This window comes from Salmo salar, chromosome 14 (assembly GCF_965601325.2).
Source record: "Salmo salar chromosome 14, fSalSal1, whole genome shotgun sequence".
NCBI classification, from domain to species: Eukaryota; Metazoa; Chordata; class Actinopteri; order Salmoniformes; family Salmonidae; genus Salmo; species Salmo salar.
This window is the reverse complement of record NC_138304.1, coordinates 26,023,217-26,044,980: the sequence shown is the minus strand read 5'-3', so window position 1 is coordinate 26,044,980 and position 21,764 is coordinate 26,023,217. Positions and strand designations below refer to the sequence as shown.

The following is a 21,764-nucleotide window of genomic DNA, read 5'->3' as shown; positions in this document are numbered from 1 at the left end:
AGCTCTTGCAAGAACATCAACATGTCCACCAAAGAGCTCTGAAAAGGAGAACTCCTTTAACCTGACCCCAACCCTCAAACGTGTGCCACTTATTATAGCCCCACATACCCCGGGATTATAGCCAGGAAGAAGGGGCTTTCTGAGGGCGGGCTCAGCACTCATTGGCCGGTTGGGCGTGATTTCAGTTTGCTTCAGGTGAATAGGATTGGTCGTTGACTCTCCATAGTATGTTATAGAGTACCACAGTATGAGTCATAATACCCATAAAAACTAGCAGTCAAACAAAAAATGGTTCCAATCGTTTTTCCACCATTCATTTTTTCCATAGGGGATTTTAGAAACACTTACCCTGGTGTGATGTTTTGATAAACGTGTAAATCTCTCTTGGAAAAGGTGACTTTTATCAATATATTTGACTTTATTTACCCCCCAAAAATGAAACGCTAATTAGCTGCTAATGTAGCTATCATAAAGATATACAAATGCCATGATGATCTGGACGAGACTGCCAAATCGAGACAAAGGTAAGAATCTCTGGATTAACTATCCAATGTTAAATTTAGTCATGAATAGTTTGGCTAAATTCTTTAAATGGACAATTCTGTGAACTGTGTTGTGCAAATTTGAAATTGACACAATAACTGATAGCAAAGGTGTCAGCTAGAGATGATGTGCAGGAGCTTGCAGGGATTTGTAGTCTTGCATGATGTCTACTTTGATGCTAATTAGCATTTTCGAATCTGAGAGTAAATAGAACAAATATATTAATAAAAGTCACCTTGTCTGAGAAGATTTACATGGTTATCAAAACGTCATGCCAGGGTAAGCCTACATGAAACACACACCTTATTTTAAGTGTTCCTAAAATTTCATATGAGAAAAATGAATGGTGGAAAAACAATTGGAACCATTTCCCTGTGTGCCACTAGGTTTAATGGGTATTATGACACCTTCACTTGTGGGGGTCTATATCCCGAGTGATTGACTGAAAGAGATCCACATGTACAACCTCCAATGTAAACAAATCAGTCCATGATGTGAATATGCAGGTGGGCAGATACTGTTGGATTCAGAATTTTACTTGATAATGAGATGTATTTATTTTCAGTTGGTAGTGGCATCACACATGAAGGAGTATCAAACGTGATTCCCTGTGCAGTAAACATTTAGGTGGCTGAAGTTTCAAAAGTGAGATGGAGAGTCTAGCTAGCCGAATTGTGTTCAAGCAGGGACTCTAGTAAGTGACACAATATTTATTTGGCTCAACTAAATTCTGACTGCAGCAGTAGAATATGAAAGCTGGAGAACAGATAGGAGAGCAAATAATTGCTTTTCCCAGGTATTTATGCCATTGTTAGTGAGTAGGAGAGCGAGGAGGTCTGAAACGGGTCCTCTTGGGCTGTCCTTTTGACCCCAGCCAGATGCAGACACACAGAGAGACGGTTTTGTGTCCCCAGACAAGGGTTCCTCCAAAGCCGGCAAGGGCAATTACATCCTAGGACAAAGGGCCCAAGAGGGGGATGAGTGACTGAGAACAGGACCCTGGCTGGGTCAGGGGCCATCAGGAGCCAGTAAGCCAGTGAGCCAGTGAAAGCAGCAGACTGTTAAACTCTGTGGAAAGAGATGGACATCACTGCAAAATCACTGTGCGAAAAGACAGTGATGGCCAGTTCAGGTACAGTAGACTCAGGTATCATTACCTGAGTCTATAGTGCCATACACCTCCACTCAACCTCCCCATCCCGAACCTCCACCCCATCCCCACCTCATAATATCAGCCCAGAGCAAACATTTCTACACCTTATCCTGCTCTGTCTCAGTCTAGTAGTGTTTCTGTTTCTCCTCACCCCCAGCGGTCATCGTTATAATGATAAACTGCTGCTGGAAGCTGTTATTAAGTACCTGTCATCCTGATCTTATTAAGTGTGAATTAGCGGTGAATGCTACCAAACCACTTTACCCACGCTGGTAACTAGATACTTAAGTGAACAGGAGTTAAACCATGGAGAGGAAACAATTTATACTTAAAACTAAACATACAGCAGCAGTACATAGACATAGATATTTATAAAAAATACAGGTTCCCCTTTAAAACGTGTGATAAAGAGACCAGAGAAATTCTTCATGTCGTTTTTATAGCACCTGAAAGTTTCTAACTGCATATGGGGTTTGGTGAACTAACAAAAATCTTTAATGTAGATGTTCACAGAAAGCCAGCAGGTTCCAGCACAGTCCATACAACAGACTAGTTAATGTAGCATGCATGTGCTGCTCTCAGGAAGAGCAGAATTACTGATTATCAAGCCAGTCAGCCAACCAGCCACTACCCAGTCAGTGTTATTGCTTTTCTTTTCCCATGATTATCCCAAGACTGTATTTGTTCCTACTCCCTCTCTAGTTGACCAATGGCATCACCTCCTTTGATATATTAGAAAAGGTAAAGCTTCTGTGTTGCTTTTTTATGTCATGCAAGGCAGCGTAATTATATTAGATAGCAGTGGGTTTCCCCTCTGCTACTGGGATGGAGGATAATTACTAGTGACTGGAGTCACTAGATTAGATTGTTATTCATTTGTCGACGTGCCTGAGTGCAACTACAGCCGGACAGGAAGATAAACAGAACAGTGGGAAAAGAGAGGGAAGAAGAAGAAATAAAGACTACAGTATGTCCCAACCACTTCTGGGTTGTTATTATTATCATGCATCAAAGAGAGAGAAGAGAGAGAAGAAGGATGTAGGATGGTCTAATGACCAACACAACACACCATGATGAAAGGACCAACAACATTTAAACAAACAAAAACAAAACAACAATCAGTGAAAATATCTAATTGTGTGCTTTGTCCTGAGACTGTCGTGGTATGGGGTATCTAGGCAGGCTTCTCTGCTTTGTCCACACACACCACACACACACTACAGTAAAATCTTAATTTGAACCACTTTGCTACAGCAGGAAAATAATCCTACAGCAACAGGAAATGTGAATTATTATGTGGATTATAATTCATGGTCATTTCATGTAGGGGTTGATATATTTTTCATTAGGGCAAATCAAGTTAGGGCAAATCACATTTTAAAGTGGAAATTACAAACTTTAGAATACTTTTTTTAACCTGGAATGCACTACAAGTTTGCATTTCCTGATGTGCAGGAAAAGTTGTGCAACAACAGGATGATCAAATTAAGATACAGCATCTGAAGTAACCTGTGTCTGTTCCTTTCATTCTAGCAGACAGGTCGGCTGGCTCCTGGCTGGGACATTTAACCAGTCATGTGGTGATTGAGGTCTTGTCTCCAGCCTCTTTGTTATTGTCCAGTCTCCTACAGGAGATAGAGAGGAGAGAAGCCTTCTAGGCTTGTTCATACAGATAACATGGTCAGCAGGCTAAGGGAAGATTGAACGGGAAAGGGGGTAGTGATGGTGGGCACAAATATTTACTTGGTCACACTAATGGGGCTGAGTGATATGGCTAACATGGATTGAAGTAACGTCAACTACTGCTGTCCGGGTATCAACCTCCATACTACTTCTGACATAGTGTGATAATGTTTTTTATTTTGAACTGACATGATCCATCTGTCTTAGCTTGTGATGACGGACAATCATGCAGTAGAGACAGAGCCAATTACAGGGCAGAATGATGAGTGACTCAAAAATAAAAGGTAGTCGTCATCAATCGGAGTAGTGTGACTAAACTACAACATATATTTGATAAAGCCACAATGTGTAATCTTGACAAAAAGAAGACTTTCATATATAACCATTAGTAGAAACATTTCATCCATGCACAAAAGGCCACGATTTACGTGCTAAAGCTAAGGGGTGCTTACAATTGTCCAAATCTGGCCAAAATAAATGCATTACTGTATATACAAAGCCAATTGACACAGTCCTCTTTTATTGTGATGTGAATGCTGCATAGTCTGCAAAAAATAATTGTATCTTTGGACATAAACCCATTTGTGTAAACATATGTTATTGCGCACTTATAGCACATAGATGCATGACAATGTCATGGAAGAGGACCTCTGCTGTGTGTGGAAACAAATCATACTTTTACACCACCTCCGCTATGTTTTCTTTCACTCATACCAATGGTTGCTGCAGCAACACAAGTTAGATTTGCAAGCTAAAATTTGAATCACAATAATAAGTAATTGTGAGGTATATGGTTTAGGCATAAGTTATGAGAAAATTACAGTTCCGAGAGAACAATAATATTTTTGGAATGAGCGGCTTGCAAGATAATTCATCAAGATAAGTTATGTCCCATCATAGATTTCCTTGTAAGTCAAATCAAATGGATCCAGGAAGTGGGCCATGGCACTGTCTGCCAATGTGCAATCTTCTAAATTGTGTTTAGAAAATAAGAGGAGCCTTCCTCTCTTTGAACACAGAGAAATACAAAAGGAGAAATGTGACCCTTTACCAGCCATTCTTATCTTTCTCTCTATTTGTCCTAAATGTCTTATTGTATGTTATTATACAAGACAGGAAATAGCTTTCTCCTTTTGTACCTTTCTATAGCCTCTTATTACTATGTCCTTCATTCTCTTTCTTAAAATGTCGCAGGTATATAGCTACCTATACTTTATGAGTTTAATGATAAGTTGTTTATGGCCGTTTTCATTTTTACAAAAACTTTTCAATAGTGCTTTCGTTTCGGTTGACATTGAGACAAAATCCCGAAACGAAATATCTACTTTATATTGGTGGACATGACTTTGACTGGTTGAGTGTGTATGACACGAAAAAAACATGTACGAGTGCGTGTGTAGTTCACGCAGTCACAGAAGAGCGAAAGTGGAGTGGAGGAAAAGTGTCTAGTTTTTCCTCAGGAAACTAACTCCATTTCCACTTGGCTCTAGACACAACGGTTACTCCGGAATCTGATTTGCGTAGGACGTTTAAAAATAACGGAGTATAAAGGCATGGAGGAGATTCTCTTGCAGGGCAGTCTACTCGGCACATGAGCTCTTGATAGTCTTGGAGTCTCTGGTTTAATTCTGAATAAATGAGGATTTCCATATTTCTTACTCACTTTACGCTCAATTAGAAACAACTCTTGTAGTTTATTAAAACATAGGCCTACAATATAGCATGATAGTGCATGAAGCAGAATTTTGGCTGCCCAACACGTTTCAAATATGTTTTTGCAGCTTGTCATGTCATGTTGAGCATCAGATGATATTTGTTTGTTTATTCTTTAAATTGTATATTTCCAGCTCAACAAAAAAATATATATGATCTATGACCTAATATATTTGAACAATTTATCTTTGTAATCAGGATGACAAGCCCAGCAGCAGATGCTCTATGCGCCAAGTACCTTGATTCGGATAATAATCAAACCAACGAATGGGTTTGCTGATGTAAAGATCATTAACGAACATGTAACTGCTTTGTGTACGGTCAAGATTAACACGTTGTTTCGATGGCCCTGAGAATGGCACAATGTCACACATTATATTTGTTTGAATGTTAAACAACTAGGGAATCACGTTGAGACAAATTCATGACATTGCCGATTGAGATTAGGCATATCTATAGATTGTCAAATCGAAAATATGGTATGTTAGAGAGAGGTGAAAGGAAACTAGAAGTAGCTGGATATTTTACTTGCAAAATAATGCGATCATCGTGTGATACATTCATGAGAGTTGGGCCTAGGATTGCTACTTTTTTACACTTGAAAATATTTATTTTTGACTGGGCTAATTTATAAGGCCATACCGTCATTACTATTTATTGAAGCGTATAAACCATTATCTATTTATTTCAGATCAATTATATCAGAGAAATTATCATATTATTGAACTAATTGCACAGCGAGTTTGCACGGGGTAAGTGTCGCCCGCCCCCTTCAGTTATATTCCTTGATGGAATCTGAAGTTGTTTTTGAGTGGGAAAGCACAGAGGACAAGGATTCAAATAACTATGAATAAATATACATGTAGAACACATCTCCTTTATATATATATATATATAGAAAAACATTTTACAAGAATAATATGAATACATGGTTATTATTATTGATTAATAATTTGATTGAAATCAGAGGGTAATAGACTTGCAATGAATGTAATTGCACAACTATAGACTTCACAAATGATAATAACAAATTCAACTTGGCTTTTTTTAAATCCAAAATCAGCTTTCTCTGCAAAGTAAAACTTACTGAAATGTAAACTGTTATATGCCCCATACAACCTTTTGATTATTTAATTAAGGCAAATATGCTATGGCTGTTGTAAATACGATTTAGATATTTTGTAAGATTTTAAAATAATGCATTTCTCATACATAGGCATGATGGCATGTAAAATCGTAGTAAAGTCTACCTCAACACTTCACCCTATTGGTCAACAGGTGAAACGACTTCTGACACGCCCACAAAGTCTGTCCAGGACGGGGCTATAACTGGCGGCCACTACAGTCATCAGGGGTTATATCGTTTGGTTAGACTTGGATTGCTACATAGCGTTAGATGTTTTGGGGTAAATATTTCAGCTTCGTTTGCCTTACTGAATTTGGACAGGTGTAACAGGTGAAGTAAAATAACATTTTATAATGGCTCTCGCTGATGCGATGCTGCCGTCGATTATTACGTTTTCCAGCAGTAAGACGATGGAAGAAAGACAGTCTGCAATTGTCCATGTAAGTGTACTTCTTTCCCCGATGTAATTTCTTCAACAGAAACTAGCTGAAAATACAAAGTTGATAACATAGTGTGCAATTTTAATTATAATGCTTGCTTTTCTTTTGTTTATTTATCCATTGTATTTGCACGAGAGAAATATACCTACTGGGCAAAAACTGGTTTAATCAACGTTGTTTCCACGTTATTTCAACCCAAAAAATGCAATGTGATAACTTTGAATCAGCGTGGAAAACTGATTGGATTTGAAAAAAGTTATCAACCTAAGGAAATTTCGTAATTATCCCCAACTTTTAACCTAAATCCAAATACATGGTGACATTTTTGGTTGATTTTAGTTGATTTCATGTTAGTTGACTCAAACAAAGGTAAATCAAAACTGACGTCTGTGCCCAGTGGGTATAGCCTATATAGGCTACACAAAGAAAAACCCACAACTGTTTTGGAAAGAGGTTCTTGACTGAAACCATATTTAAATGACAATGTCGTTTTATTTACATTATAGGACTGGAAAGTGGATGGTTGCAATACCAGCACAACAGGTGATGACTTGAGATCCCAGATTGAAGTGGAGCTCAGTATCGTTGAATCACCTGCAGTGACCAGAGATGAAGATGACCTGGGGAAATTCTTGGATTTAGAGTTCATTTTATCCAACACCATTGGATCTGAAAGTGGAACCAATAACAACTCATCTCAACAGTCGTGCTCATACTCACTGCCTGAGTCGCCGGAAAGCTGCAGCACAGGGCATGACAGCGACGGTTCTCAGCTCACACCCAATGCTTACGGCAGCTATAACTTCAACACAAGTCCTGGGCACAGTCTGGTAGCCGAGCTGCTAACCCCAGAGATGAACTATCAGAGCGACACTCTGCTAGACTACAGGCTGAAGCAGCCTGCCACGGACAGGCGGGAGTACACTGAACTGCGTGCCTTGAATATAGCCACTGCCACTCCAGTCCACTTACAAGTGACCAACTCTCATCCCATGGGATACAAAATAAAGACAGAAAACACTGAGCAGTCGTGCATGATGGCAGGTGACTTCATAGGACACATGTATGATGAGAAACACATGCGTTCCCTGCACACAGAGTTCGCGCACCATCAACTTGCTGTTCAGGGGTTTGCACCTCATGGCATGCAACAGAGTGTGTCCCGAGATGGGATGGGGAGCAAAGACTGTCACTTGGCAGAGATGAACTCTCATCAGCATACTAACATGGCACACCCGCAACAGTATGAGCCATATCCACCGCAGTACATGCATCACCAAGGTGCGCTACAGTATCATGGACAGTACAGGATGTTCAGGGAGCCCATGCGGGTGCACCACCCGTCCATGCCGGGGGTGATATTGACCCCACCATCATCGCCACTTTTGGATTTCTACACACCAGAAGATAGCAAACCCAAACGGGGCCGCCGGTCTTGGGCGAGAAAGCGCACAGCGACTCACAGCTGTGAATTCCCTGGATGTGGGAAGACCTACACCAAGAGTTCCCATCTAAAGGCTCACATGCGAACACACACAGGTAATTACACATTTAATTTACTATATAACCTATATGTTCTTCTGTTTTGTTGGAATCTATCCCCCCCCCCCAAAAAAAGACATAGACACTAGCCTATTATGCACGAAAATCTAACTGTATTGTCCTTGTAATCCACAGGTGAGAAACCATACCATTGCAATTGGGAAGGCTGTGGTTGGAAATTTGCGAGGTCTGACGAGCTGACTCGTCACTATAGAAAGCACACCGGTCAGAGGCCTTTCCAGTGCCACCTGTGTGAGAGGGCCTTCTCGCGCTCAGATCACCTCGCACTGCACATGAAGAGGCACATGTAAACAGAGACAGTTGGATCTGACTTTGAACGTTCTATTTTTCTATCATGGCGATAGACCGGACATGACATGTAAATGCTTGTACATACTATCATTCTCTTCTAAATGATGGTAGTACAATATTTAAGGAAAAGGAGAGCCTTTCTTGCTTACTCTTACATTTAAATTATTGAGTGTTGATGACTGCTGATGGTTGCTATTTTGGCTTTTGAAATAAAACACTGAACAAGGGCTGGCTGTAGCCTACCCAATATTTTTTGTACATATGCCTACATGTAAATTGACATTTTGTTTTCTATCACTTCTATCACTACTGCATAACTTTGATACTTTGTTGCTGTTTACAAGAATCAACAGACTTTCAATGGTTTTCTGTAGTTTTTACAATAAAATGATGTGCATTTCAAAACAAATGTTTTTTTCTATTTAATTGTTTGAATGCGTAGGCTTATTATGCTTCTCAAAGTGCTCTTAATTAAATCAGGTACTCAACACTGCATTTCAATGTATACAAAATGATGCTAAAGTTGTAAGGAAATATTCTCCCAAAACTGTACTAGAATTACTTGAAGCTCTGGGAAAAATATTATCCACTCTGTAAGTGCAATATAGTTTTGTAAAATCATAAAGACAAAGTGTTACAAGAGCTCTGTGTTTTATGAAAATAAAATGGAAATTAATAATTGTTTTAATTTTTTATTTGACATGAATAGTGTTAAGATTACAGTATCCAACAAAGGTCTGGCCAAGAAATCGAAACACTCTCATAAAGGGCATACATTTTTATAACACTGGGTCTAGGATGAGTTCTGACGTCCCCTTTGTTATAGTGACAGGCAACACTTTTATTGAAGCTTCCTAAGACAAGCCTAAGGACATACTACTGAACATGGCTCATAGTATACTATAGATCTAAAATTATATTATTTACACACCTTCACAGACAATTAGTAGGCATTTTATGACGCCCCCATAAAGTACACTGCATTGAAGTTTTAACTTTAGTCTATGCAGCACAAGTTCTGAGCACAGTGATTTTAAGAACTATAGGTTGGATACTTCACTACTTCTCACCCGCCAATGTAATTTAATTATTTCAAAGCCAAACTGAAGAGATGTCATAGCAATAGTTAGGCCTATATTTACAGTAATACACTGTAATAAGGTGGATATTGGGTGTCACTATCATGGTTGGCTGTACAGATGGCGATTGTCGATTGTCGCCCTCTCCTGTTCATTTGACCGACTTGCATTTATTAGGCACTTAAAAGTGAAGTATGTTGTCAATTCTATCATCTACCTCATGAGGGCAGTCTTGTACCATTGCACTGATGTAACCAAGCTGTAACACCAGAATTCACTCGAGCCAAGTCAAAGCAAGAATATTACTCCTTCCTTGGTCTTTGTATTCAAGAAAAGTATTATCTTTGTTCACCTTAATCTCCAAAATCACATGAACTAATACACTAATCTAAACACAAACACATTTCCTGACAAGGCAGTCCTTACCAAAACTGTTGATCCACATTGTAATAATATTGCAAGTATAATGTGGTCTCATTTTTCATTTTACTTCCCATTACCTCCACATATGAATGGGCTAAAGTTCAAAAGTCTTTCTGGTCCATATGTGGAACTAGAATTGTATGTTGTAGGTATTCTAAACTCTGATCCCAAACAAGGTGGCGTGTGTCTTAAGTCAATTGGGACTTCTGTGTCAACGTGACATTTCCTCCGCCCCTTGCCTGCTATGTGGCCTACATTGAGCTGAATAATACAACTCTGTCTGAAATATGGGTGGTTCAACCTGGATTTTACTTAGCATAGTGTGGGGAATACAATGTTTACTTTAGCTGTGTCCCTTCCCTTCCAACAGATAGGCATCCTAAGTGACTGGGTAACTGGGTTGCTTGTCTATTACTCTTAAGGTTGCAGGGAATGAGGATGTGTATAATAATTTAACGTCCCCCAAATATAGGCCTAACTATATCTGATCCTTTTTGGACAGTTGACTGTACCATTCAATAACTCTGTCAAAAAGTTGAGGTAGACATATGGTCATAAGTGTTAAAACACAATACTTCTCATTTTACAGTAATAACATAAATCTTCTAGAAGCCATGTATTGACACAGTCAAAGCGACGGCAGATTTTAACTCATGAATATACAGTGACTTCGGAAAATATTCAGACCCCTTGACTTTTTTCACATTTTGTTACAGCAAGGGGGGGCAAAGTACGGCTCGCTGGGCACTTCAATCCGGCCCGCGAGATACCAATTTCGTGGTATCAAATTGGTAGTTACAGTCTTGTTCCATCGCTGCAACTCCCGTACTCGGGAGAGGTGAAGGCCGAGAGCCGTGCGTCCTCTGAAACACGACCCAGCAAAGCCACACTGCTTCTTGACACAATGCCTGGTTAACCCAGAAGCCAGCTGCACCAATGTGTAGGAGGAAACACTGTACACCTGGTGTTTCCTCCTGCCACAGGAGTCACTAGAGTGCGATGGGACAAGGAAATCTCGGCCTGCCAAACCCACTCCTAACCCGGATGACGCTGGGCCAATTGTGCGCCGCCTCATGGGTCTCCCAGTCATGGCCAGCTGTGACACAGCCTAGGATCGAACCAGGGTCTGTAGTGACACCTCAAGCACTGCAATCCAGTGCCTTAGACCGCTGCGCCACTCGGGAGGCCGAGTGGCGCAGACAATTGGTCCCCTAAAACATGCGGCCCTCCGTTGAATTTCAAAATCCCAATGTGGCCCTCGAGCCAAAACGGTTGCCCACCCCTGCGTTACAGCCTTATTCTAAAATCGATTAAATATTTTTTCCTCATCAATCGACGCACAATACCCCATAATGACAAAGAAAAACAGGTTCAGACATTTTTGCTAATTTATTAAAAATTAAAAAACGAAAATATCACATTTACATATTTAAATATTCAGAGCCTTTACTCAGTACTTTGTTGAAGCACCATTGGCAGCGATTATAGCCTTGAGTCTTCTTAGGTATGACCCTACAAGCTTGGCACACCTGTATTTTGGGAGTATCTCACATTCTTCTCTGCAGATCATTTCAAGCTGTGTTCTTGGGGACCTTCAATGCTGCATAAAATGTTATGGTACCCTTCCCCAGATCTGTGCCTCGACACAATCCTGTCTCAGAGCTCTACGGACAATTCCTTCAACCTCATGGCATGGTTTTTGCTCTGACATGCTCTGTGAACTGTGGGACCTTATATAGACAGATGTGTGCGTTTTTAAATCTGTCCAATCAGTTTAATTTACCACAGGTGGACTCCAATCAAGTTGTAGAAACATCTCATGGATGATCAATGGAAACAGGATGCACCTGAGCTCAATTTTGAGTCTCATAGGAAAGGGTCTGAATACTTATGTAAATAAGGTATTTCTGTTTTTATATTTAATACATTTGCTAAAAAAAATGTTTACCTGTTTTTTGTTTTGTCATTGTGGGGTACTGTGTGTAGATTGCTGAGGATTTTTTATTTATTTAATCCATTTTAGAATAAGTCTGTAATGTAACAAAATGTGGAAGAAGTCAAGGGGTCTGAATACTTTCCAAAGGCTATGTACACTGTTTGGGGTTGTGGCTTGTTGTCATGGAGGCCCTGTTATGGTTTCATTTGTTTACGTAACAGAGGAATCTTGAGCTGGGTCAACTCCGCACTAGGTCAGAAGCTAAACTAACCAGTGAGGTGGGTACAGCTCTGACCAGGCAACCCAATGACATTCACATTTTCCCTTTTATATTTACATACTTCAATAATATGTTTATTACACATGGGATTGAATCCAAATGGAAAATATTTTAGTTATTCTACTCTGAGTGGTCAGTAAACTACTGTAGCTGAGGAATACTGTTTTTGATATCATAGTAAAAGACTATGTAAGTGTTGATGCTGGTAGAGACGAGAAGCAGGTACAGGGAGTGAACATTTAATTATCAACGGACATGACATGGAACAGGACAGCGTTTGGACAAGAACAAATAACGACATTAATGCAGACACAGGGAACAAACGGGGGAGCAGACAGTTATAGACGGGGCAATCAACAAAGGGAGTCCAATGAGCGCTGCTGCATGTAATGATGGTGACAGATGTGCGTAATGAAAGGCAGCCTGGCGCCCTCGAGCGCCAGGGAGGGAGAGCGGGAGCAGGCATGACAGTACCCCCCCCCCTAGGGGTGCCACCCGGCCAGCATCCCGGAGTAGCCTCTTCACTGTTGATGTTGACACTGGTGTTTTGCGGGTACCATTTAATGAAGCTGCCAGTTGAGGACTTGTGAGGCATTTGTTTCACAAACTAGACACTCTAATGTACTTGTCCTCTTGCTCAGTTGTGCACCGGGGCCCACCTCCCACTCCTCTTTCTATTCTGGTTAGAGCCAGTTTGCGCTGTTCTGTGAAGGGAGTAGTACACAGCATTGTACGAGATCTTCAGTTTCTTGGCAATTTCTCACATGGAATTGCCTTCATTTCTCAGAACAAGAATAGACTGACAAGTTTTAGAAGAAAGTTCTTTGTTTCTGGCTATTTTGAGCCTGTATTCAAACCCACAACTGCTGATAATCCAGATACTCAACAACTGCTGATAATCCAGATACTCAACAACTGCTGATAATCCAGATACTCAACTAGTCTAAAGAAGGCCAGTTTTATTGCTTCTTTAATCAGGACAACATGTTTTCAGCTGTGCCAACATAATTGCAAAAGGGTTTCCTAATGATTAATTAGCCTTTTAAAACAATACACTTGGATTAGCTAACACAACGTGCCATTGGAACACAGGAGTGATGGTTGCTGATAATGGGCCTCTGTTTGCCAATGTAGATATTCCATAGAAAATCTGCCGTTTCCAGCTACAATAGTCATTTACAACATTAACAATGTCTACACTGTATTTCTGATCAATTTGATGTTATTTTAATGGACAAAAAATGTGCTTTTCTTTCAAAAACAAGGACATTTCTTAGTGACCCCAAACTTTTGAACGGTAGTGTATATCTATGTCAATGAAGAAGGCATTATATCACATTCAACAGTTTTTTATTCAAATGTAAGGTCAAATATCAAATCCTTTCTGGGTAACAATTAAGTACCTTACTGTGATTGTTTTCAATTAAAATTGTAAAAAAATAATAATAAATGCTTCTTAGCAAAGATCAATTTCTCAAGCAAGAATTTTGCTTGGACTGTCAGGGAGTCATTTGAGTGGGGAGGGGAAAACTGAAAACTAGCTGTTATTGTCAGTGAGTTTTGGAACTCACTTTCTTGTTGGTCTATTTGCTAATTTACAACCTGGTCAACCTGGTCAAAACTCCATCCCACCAAATGGGCTGAAATTGAATGTGGTCTTTTCAAACAGCTCTTACACTAAAATGGCATTATTATAATTTTCACAATTTCACAGTATTATTCTAACCTCATAGTGTTGGAACTATATATAAAACACAGGGACATATTTTTGGGGACTACACTGGGCCTTTAACTTCTTATGGGTACCTGGGATGGTAGCGTCCCACCTGGCCAACATCCAGTGAAATTGCAGAGCGCGAAATTCAACAATACTAAATTCAAATATTTAACATTCTTGAAAATATATGTGTTATACATCAAAATAAAGCTTAACTTCTTGTTAATCCAGCCACTGTGTCAGATTTCAAAAAGGCTTTACAGCGAAAGCATACCATGCGATTATCTGAGGACAGCGCCCAGCACACAAAACATTACATACAGTTACCAGCCAAGTAGATTAGTCAACAAATGTCAGAAATAGCAATACAATTAATCACTTACCTTTGATGATCTTCGTATAGTTGCACTCACAAGACTCCCTGTTACACAATAAATGTTCGTTTTGTTCGATAAAGTCCCTCTTTATATCCAAAAATACAGTAGAGCACAGTAGAGTTTAGTTCAGTACAGTAAGTAGAGTTTAGTTCAGTAGAGTACAGTAGAGAATAGTACAGTGAAGTATAGTAAAGTACAGTATAGTACAATATAATACATTATACTGTACTTTACTCTACTGCTGCTCTTCTGTACTGTACATCTGTGGATGCTGAAATCAAAGCCGGTCCAGACCACAAAATTACGTCTGTTGACGTTGAAATCAAGGCCAGGGTGGACAGACCAAATTTCAATGTCTTTTCATGTGACAGTTGGACTGTGCTCACTTGGCACCTGTCTCTCTCCATCGTCTTTTTAGCCTGCGAATGTCATTCTCGTACATCATTCCATGACAAATGGTGGTTCAATTACAATGCAAAGTAGCCTACTACTACATAGTACGTTTTGCTGTTTCTAGCCACCTGATTTCACACAAAGGAGCTTTCACATTCTCTTCAGCATGTGCACGCAAGCCTGTTCCAAAAGCATGTCAGGCAAGCTACATGACCTATCAGTGTAATATTCATGAACGATAGTATCTCTTATCATTGTCATTATTCATAATCAAATCAAAGTTTAGTGGCCGCGAAAAATCCAGAAAAATAAGAAAATAAATTATATAGGATGAGCCATGACTAGAAAACAGTATATACATATAAAGTGGGTGAAACAGTATGTAAACATTATTAAGTGACCAGTGCTCAATGACTATGTACATCGGCCGACAGTCTCTAAGGTGCATGGTAGAGTATCGGGTGGTAGCCTGCTAGTAACAGTGACTAAGGTTCAGGGCAGGGACCTAGGTGGTAGCCTGCTAGTAACAGTGACTAAGGTTCAGGGCAGGGTACTGGGCGGAGGTCAGCTAGTGTTTAACAGTCTGGTGGCCTGGAGATAAAAGCTGTTTCTCAATCTCTCGGTTCCAGCTCATCATTTGTAGTGGATACTGGATCAAACTGTGGCGAAAGGATTAATGCACGCGCTGCTGCTCATCACTCAAGACTGAAATTATAGACGGAGCAATTATTGAAATTATGTTAGTAAAAGGTGGGGCATATTGTGAAAGAAGAGGAAGGCTCAAGACAAGGTGATGAAACCCCGAAAATTCTACATTGATATTTAGCCACCATATGTTCACGACACCACGCTATGGTAAGCTATCAATGACACAAACCATTCAAATAAGATGTTCATACATTGTTATAGCTAGCTAGTTGTTTTGCCACATTCAGTAGTTTGAATAGAGGCGTCAATCAACCTTATTAGCCCAAAGTAAAGACAAGGGCTAGTAGGCTTGCCATGTCTGGATGCTATAAATATGTTAATGCTTCAATATTGGCTTTCCTGAAGATACTTGAAATTAGCTTGCTATCTAACGTTAGTTGTTTATTCAGAGAATGATACATATTTGTTTAACAATGATGTGATACCGACGTTTCAACGCTTGCCCATTACGTTGTGACCCTGTTCAACGAAAACTCAAGTGACTTTATCTCCAACTATTCACTTGCTAGCTAAGTCTATTTTTGAATGAATGAACTAAAGATACAGTGGTGTCTTAGTTACTGATACAAAATGCAACACCAAATGTAACATTACGTGGCAGTGTGTCAGCTAACGTTACTTTCCTGGTTGTTGTGCTTCTGTGGGTTTTGTCGCTCAGAGAATCTTGAGCAACCATTACATGATGTCAGGGCTTCATCAGAGGAAGTCACTGTGCAACGTTGAACATTTCTCAAAAAGTTAGTTCAAGAAGTCTACAAACATTTTAAAGGCACATTCTGCCATTTCAACAGCATGACACTGTTTGGTAACCTGAGGGATTGGTCTGGGTCAAGCCTGGGGAAATAGCGTAGCCGTTGCTCATCATCATCACTCTCTAATTCATAGATATATTCTAATGTAGAGATGAAAGGTTTGAGCCTTAGTTTTATTAGACATATTTTGGAGCTTGTTTGTTTACAGACACTCAACTGACAGAAAAAACAAAACAATGGAGTAATACAGTCTGTGATCTTGGGTTATCATTTAAATTAGTATCATTTTATTTGTTGACATGACCATGGGACAGCAGAACATATTAGACTGTAGCTTTAACTAAACACCTGGAACCACCATGGATATTTGTGAATCTCCCCCAATTTAATGTGTCATTTTGTGTAATTTATTATCTATAGTGACAGTAATCTTTATGGTTTTTGTCAGGGTTTTTGTCTATAACCATACTCACTCTAATGCGTGTGAAAAACCTGGGAAATAGCCTATGCCAATAGTAGCTCTACCATACATGCATGTATGCAACCCAGCCCCCCTCACCTTCACAGCAGGGCATCTCTCACACCCAATTCTAGGGTCTGCTCTTTGTCGCCTAACTTTTATCACAACCAAAATAGCTAGCTAAAATGTCTTGTGAACATTTTCAAATGTTCCAAACATATTTTGGTTTGTGACTGTTATTATCATTTATTAGCAGTGTGATTTTTCAATAGGCCTATTTCTTCTGCGCTGCTGCTGTGAAGTGGTGCTACCCCCAGAGGTCAATGTTGCCATTGTCAATGTGATGGTGTTTTATAGCACTAGTTACTTTTCTAAAGAAAAAATAACACAGCAAATGTTTTTGTGAACTTTGTCAATGTTCAAAAAAGAAAGAATGGATGATATTTCAACAGGTTAGACCGAAACCACTACAACACTATGAACTGGATTGGAATGATTAGTATGAGGTTTATTTTCCAAATTCCCAAAATACTTTATCACACTTTACCTTTGGAAATGAACAGGTACAGGTACTTTAACTAGCCCACTGTTATGGCTTGTGAATGTTTCCTTTATGTAGGTTTCTTTCATTTAAATATTCACCCTAAATGCCACCTTGTTTCCAAATGCCAAAAATACTCTACAATAATACTTTGTCAAACTTCACCGTAGAAAATTGACAGGTCTAACCTAACTACTACTATGGTTTGTGTTTTATTTTATTTTAGTTTAAAAAATGTATACATTCCTCATCACTTACAATAAGTCCTTCAGCAACCTCCCACACAACATACAGAATGCATCCATCACAAAGATCTGTATCTAAATGTTAGTTTTGCGTAGATCTATTAATTATCAGCTAGGTTTATTTTCTAAAGTATTCTCTAATAACAGTCCTTTGCCAAACTGCCACAAATGACCATTAAAGATGTCAAAGTCCTGGCTTCAATATTAATGTTGTTCCAGTTCAGTCATGTTAGAACTCGGAAGACGTTCATTCATTATTTGTTTCCTTGCAGTAGCATAATAAAATAATAATAATAATAAGGCAATAATAATACATGGGATTTAATGCACATTTAAATAAAAAAAGACACTGTACATCAACACTGTACGGTAGGTGTCCTATCAGTTCCCACCTAGTTGTCATGTCTCGTTAGCTCAACTAAATTATTGTCTTCTTAAGTGGAAATGTTATACAATATTGTACCTCTGTAGCTCAGTTGGTAGAGCATGTCGCTTGTAAGGCCAGGATCGATTCCCAGGATCACCCAAATGTAACAAAATGTATGCACGCATGACTGGAAGTTGCATTAGATTAAATTGTCTGCAAAATGGCATTTATTATTGTTGTTATAGCCTACTGTTAAGACACATTAGGAAGAATTTGACCTGTTTTACTTATGTTATGCTTATTTGTCCATTGTTTGAAAGCTAGTAGGCCTAATATCCACACATTGTAGGAGTTTATATCCTCTGAGGGGAGGCTGGCAGGAAAACGTTGACATTAAATGGTTTACATACATACTGTACTAGCATGTAGGGCCTAGGTCGGGGCCTAAACACCACTATTTTGGAGAAAGTCTTGACCAGGTGCATAGAATGTGAACTGATACCATTGGCCAGCTGGCCCTGCACTGGCATTCTGAAGACATTCCTCTGACAGAAATAGCCTGCTTCCACTACCCAGAGTTTAGCTACATGTTTTGTAGTTTCTGTCTCCAGAACTCAACTTTCTGGAGCTGATGTAAGCTAATATTTTGCATTTAATTCGTATTTATGCTGACGTACAGTACCAGTCAAAAGTTTGGACACACCTACTCATTCAAGGGAGTTTCGTTATTTTTACTATTTTCTACATTGTAGAAGATTAATAGTGAAGACATCAAAACGTTGAAATAACACATATGGAATCATGTAGTAACCAAAAAAGTGTTAAACAAATCAAAATATATTTTATATTTGAGATTCTTCAAAGTAGCCACCCTTTGCATTGATGACAGCTTTGCACACTCTTGGCATTCTCTCAACCAGCTTCATGAGGTACTAACCTGGAATTAATTTCAATTAACAGGTGTGCCTTGTTAAAAGTTAATTTGTGGAATTTCTTTCCTTCATAATGCATATGAGCCAATCAGTTGTGTTGTGACAAGGTAGGGGTGGTATACAGAAGATATCCCTATTTGGTAAAATACCAAGTCCATATTATGGCAAGAACAGCTCAAATAAGCAAAGAGAAACAACATTCCATCATTACTTTAAGACATGAATTTTCAATAACTTTGAAAGTGAGGTTGCAAAAACCATCAAGCGCTATGATGAAACTGGCTCTCATGAGGACCGCCACAGGAGAAGAAGACCCAGAGTTACCTCTGCTGCAGAGGACAAGTTCATTAGAGTTAACTGCACCTCACTTTGCAGCCCAAATAAATGCTTCACAAAGTTCAAGTAACAGACACATCTCAACATCAACTGTTCAGAGGATACTGTGTGAATCAGGCCTTCATGGCCAAATTGCTACAAAGAAACCACTACCTAAGGACACCAATAATAAGAAGAGACTTGCTTGGGCCAAGAAACATGAGCAATAGACATTAGACCGGTAGAAATCTGTCCTTTGGTCTGATGAGTCCAAATTTGAGATTTTTGGTTCCAACCGCCATGTCTTTGTGAGATGCAGAGTAGGTAAATGGATGATCTCCGCATGTGTGGTTCTCACCGTGAAGCATGGAGGAGGAAGTGTTATGGTGTGGGGTTGCTTTGTTGGTGACACTGTCAGTGCTGTATTTAGAATTCAAGGCACAATTAACCATCATGACTACCACAGCATTCTGCAGCGATACACCATCCCATCTGGTTTGCACTATCATTTGTTTTTCAACAGGTCAATGACCCAACACACCTCCAGGCGGTGTAAGGTCTATTTGACCAAGAAGGAGAGTGATGGAGTGCTGCATCAGATGACCTGACCTCCACAATCACCTGACCTCAACCCAATTGAGATGGTTTGGGATGAGTTGGACCGCAGAGTGAAGGAACAGCAGCCAACAAGTGCTCAGCATATGTGGGAACTCCTTCAAGACCGTTGGAAAAGCATTCCAGGTGAAGCTGGTTGAGAGAATGCCAAGAGTGTGCAAAGCTGTCATCAAGGCAAAGGGTGGATACTTTGAAGAATCTCAAATATAAATATATACACTGCTCAAAAAAATAAAGGGAACACTTAAACCACACAATGTAACTCCAAGTCAATCACACTTCTGTGAAATCAAACTGTCCACTTAGGAAGCAACACAGATTGACAATAAATTTCACATGCTGTTGTGCAAATGGAATAGACAACAGGTGGAAATTATAGGCAATTAGCAAGACACCCCCAATAAAGGAGTGGTTCTGCAGGTGGGGACCACAGACCACTTCTCAGTTCCTATGCTTCCTGGCTGATGTTTTGGTCACTTTTGAATGCTGGCGGTGCTTTCACTCTAGTGGGAGCATGAGACGGAGTCTACAACCCACACAAGTGGCTCAGGTAGTGCAGCTCATCCAGGATGGCACATCAATGCGAGCTGTGGCAAGAAGATTTGCTGTGTCTGTCAGCGTAGTGTCCAGAGCATGGAGGCACTACCAGGAGACAGGCCAGTACATCAGGAGACGTGGAGGAGGCCGTAGGAGGGCAACAACCCAGCAGCAGGACTGCTACCTCCACCTTTGTGCAAGGAGGAGCAGGAGGAGCACTGCCAGAGCCCTGCAAAATGACCTCCAGCAGGCCACAAATGTGCATGTGTCTGCTCAAACGGTCAGAAACAGACTCCATGAGGGTGGTATGAGGGCCCGACGTCCACAGGTGGGGGTTGTGCTTACAGCCCAACACCGTGCAGGACGTTTGGCATTTGCCAGAGAACACCAAGATTGGCAAATTCGCCACTGGCGCCCTGTGCTCTTCACAGATGAAAGCAGGTTCACACAGAGCACATGTGACAGATGTGACAGTCTGGAGACGCCGTGGAGAACGTTCTGCTGCCTGCAACATCCTCCAGCATGACCGGTTTGGTGGTGGGTCAGTCATGGTGTGGGGTGGCATTTCTTTGGGGGGCCGCACAGCCCTCCATGTGCTCGCCAGAGGTAGCCTGACTGCCATTAGGTACCGAGATGAGATCCTCAGACCCCTCGTGAGACCCTATGCTGGTGCGGTTGGCCCTGGTTCCTCCTAATGCAAGACAATGCTAGACCTCATGTGGCTGGAGAGTGTCAGCAGTTCCTGCAAGAGGAAGGCATTGATGCTATGGACTGGCCCGCCCGTTCCCCAGACCTGAATCCAATTGAGCACATCTGGGACATCATGTCTCGCTCCATCCACCAACGCCACATTGCACCACAGACTGTCCAGGAGTTGGCGGATGCTTTAGTCCAGGTCTGGGAGGAGATCCCTCAGGAGACCATCCGCCACCTCATCAGGAGCATGCCCAGGCGTTGTAGGGAGGTCATACAGGCACGTGGAGGCCACACACACTACTGAGCCTCATTTTGACTTGTTTTAAGGACATTACATCAAAGTTGGATCAGCCTGTAGAGTGGTTTTCCACTTTAATTTTGAGTGTGACTCCAAATCCAGACCTCCATGGGTTGATAAATTGGATTTCCATTGATTTTTTTGGTGTGATTTTCTTGTCAGCACATTCAACTATGTAAAGAAAAAAGTATTTAATAAGATTATTTCTTTCATTCAGATCTAGGATGTGTTGTTTAAGTGTTCCCTTTATTTTTTTGAGCAGTATATTTTGATTTGTTTAACATTTTTTTTGTGTTATGTGTTATGTCATAGTTTTGATGTCTTCACTATTATTCTACAATGTAGAAATAAAGAAAAACCCTTGAATAAGTAGGTGTTTCCAAAATGTTGACTGGTACTGTATTATGTTTTCACAAAGCAGTGTGAAACCAGAATTAAGCCTAGCCTAGGCCTGTATTGTGGCACTAAAGTCGTACAGATACAGTGCCTTCAGAAATTATTCATACCCGTTGACTTTTTCCACATTTTGTTTTTTACAGCCTTAATTTAAAATGGATTAAATTGAGAGTTTGTGTCACTGA

General features: G+C 40.2%; 2 protein-coding genes across 4 annotated transcripts in view; both read left to right on the top strand.

Moving 5' to 3' along the window:
* Positions 1-6,449: 6,449 nt before the first annotated feature.
* On the top strand, positions 6,450-9,191 carry LOC106569090 (Krueppel-like factor 4). Its single transcript, XM_014140086.3, has 3 exons — positions 6,450-6,658; positions 7,165-8,197; positions 8,336-9,191. The coding sequence occupies exons 1-3, from the start codon at positions 6,572-6,574 to the stop codon at positions 8,509-8,511; spliced, it is 1,296 nt and encodes a 431-aa protein (XP_013995561.1). The 5' UTR covers positions 6,450-6,571; the 3' UTR covers positions 8,512-9,191.
* Positions 9,192-15,267: 6,076 nt separating this feature from the next.
* LOC106569088 (sodium- and chloride-dependent glycine transporter 1) overlaps positions 15,268-21,764 on the top strand; it is an 82,164-nt gene continuing 75,667 nt past the window's right edge. For all 3 annotated transcript variants that reach the window (XM_014140084.3, XM_014140081.3, XM_014140080.3), the window contains exon 1: positions 15,268-15,572. In XM_014140084.3, the coding sequence (XP_013995559.1) occupies positions 15,570-15,572 (3 nt within the window). In that variant the 5' untranslated portion in view covers positions 15,268-15,569. The remainder of the gene's footprint in view (positions 15,573-21,764) is intronic.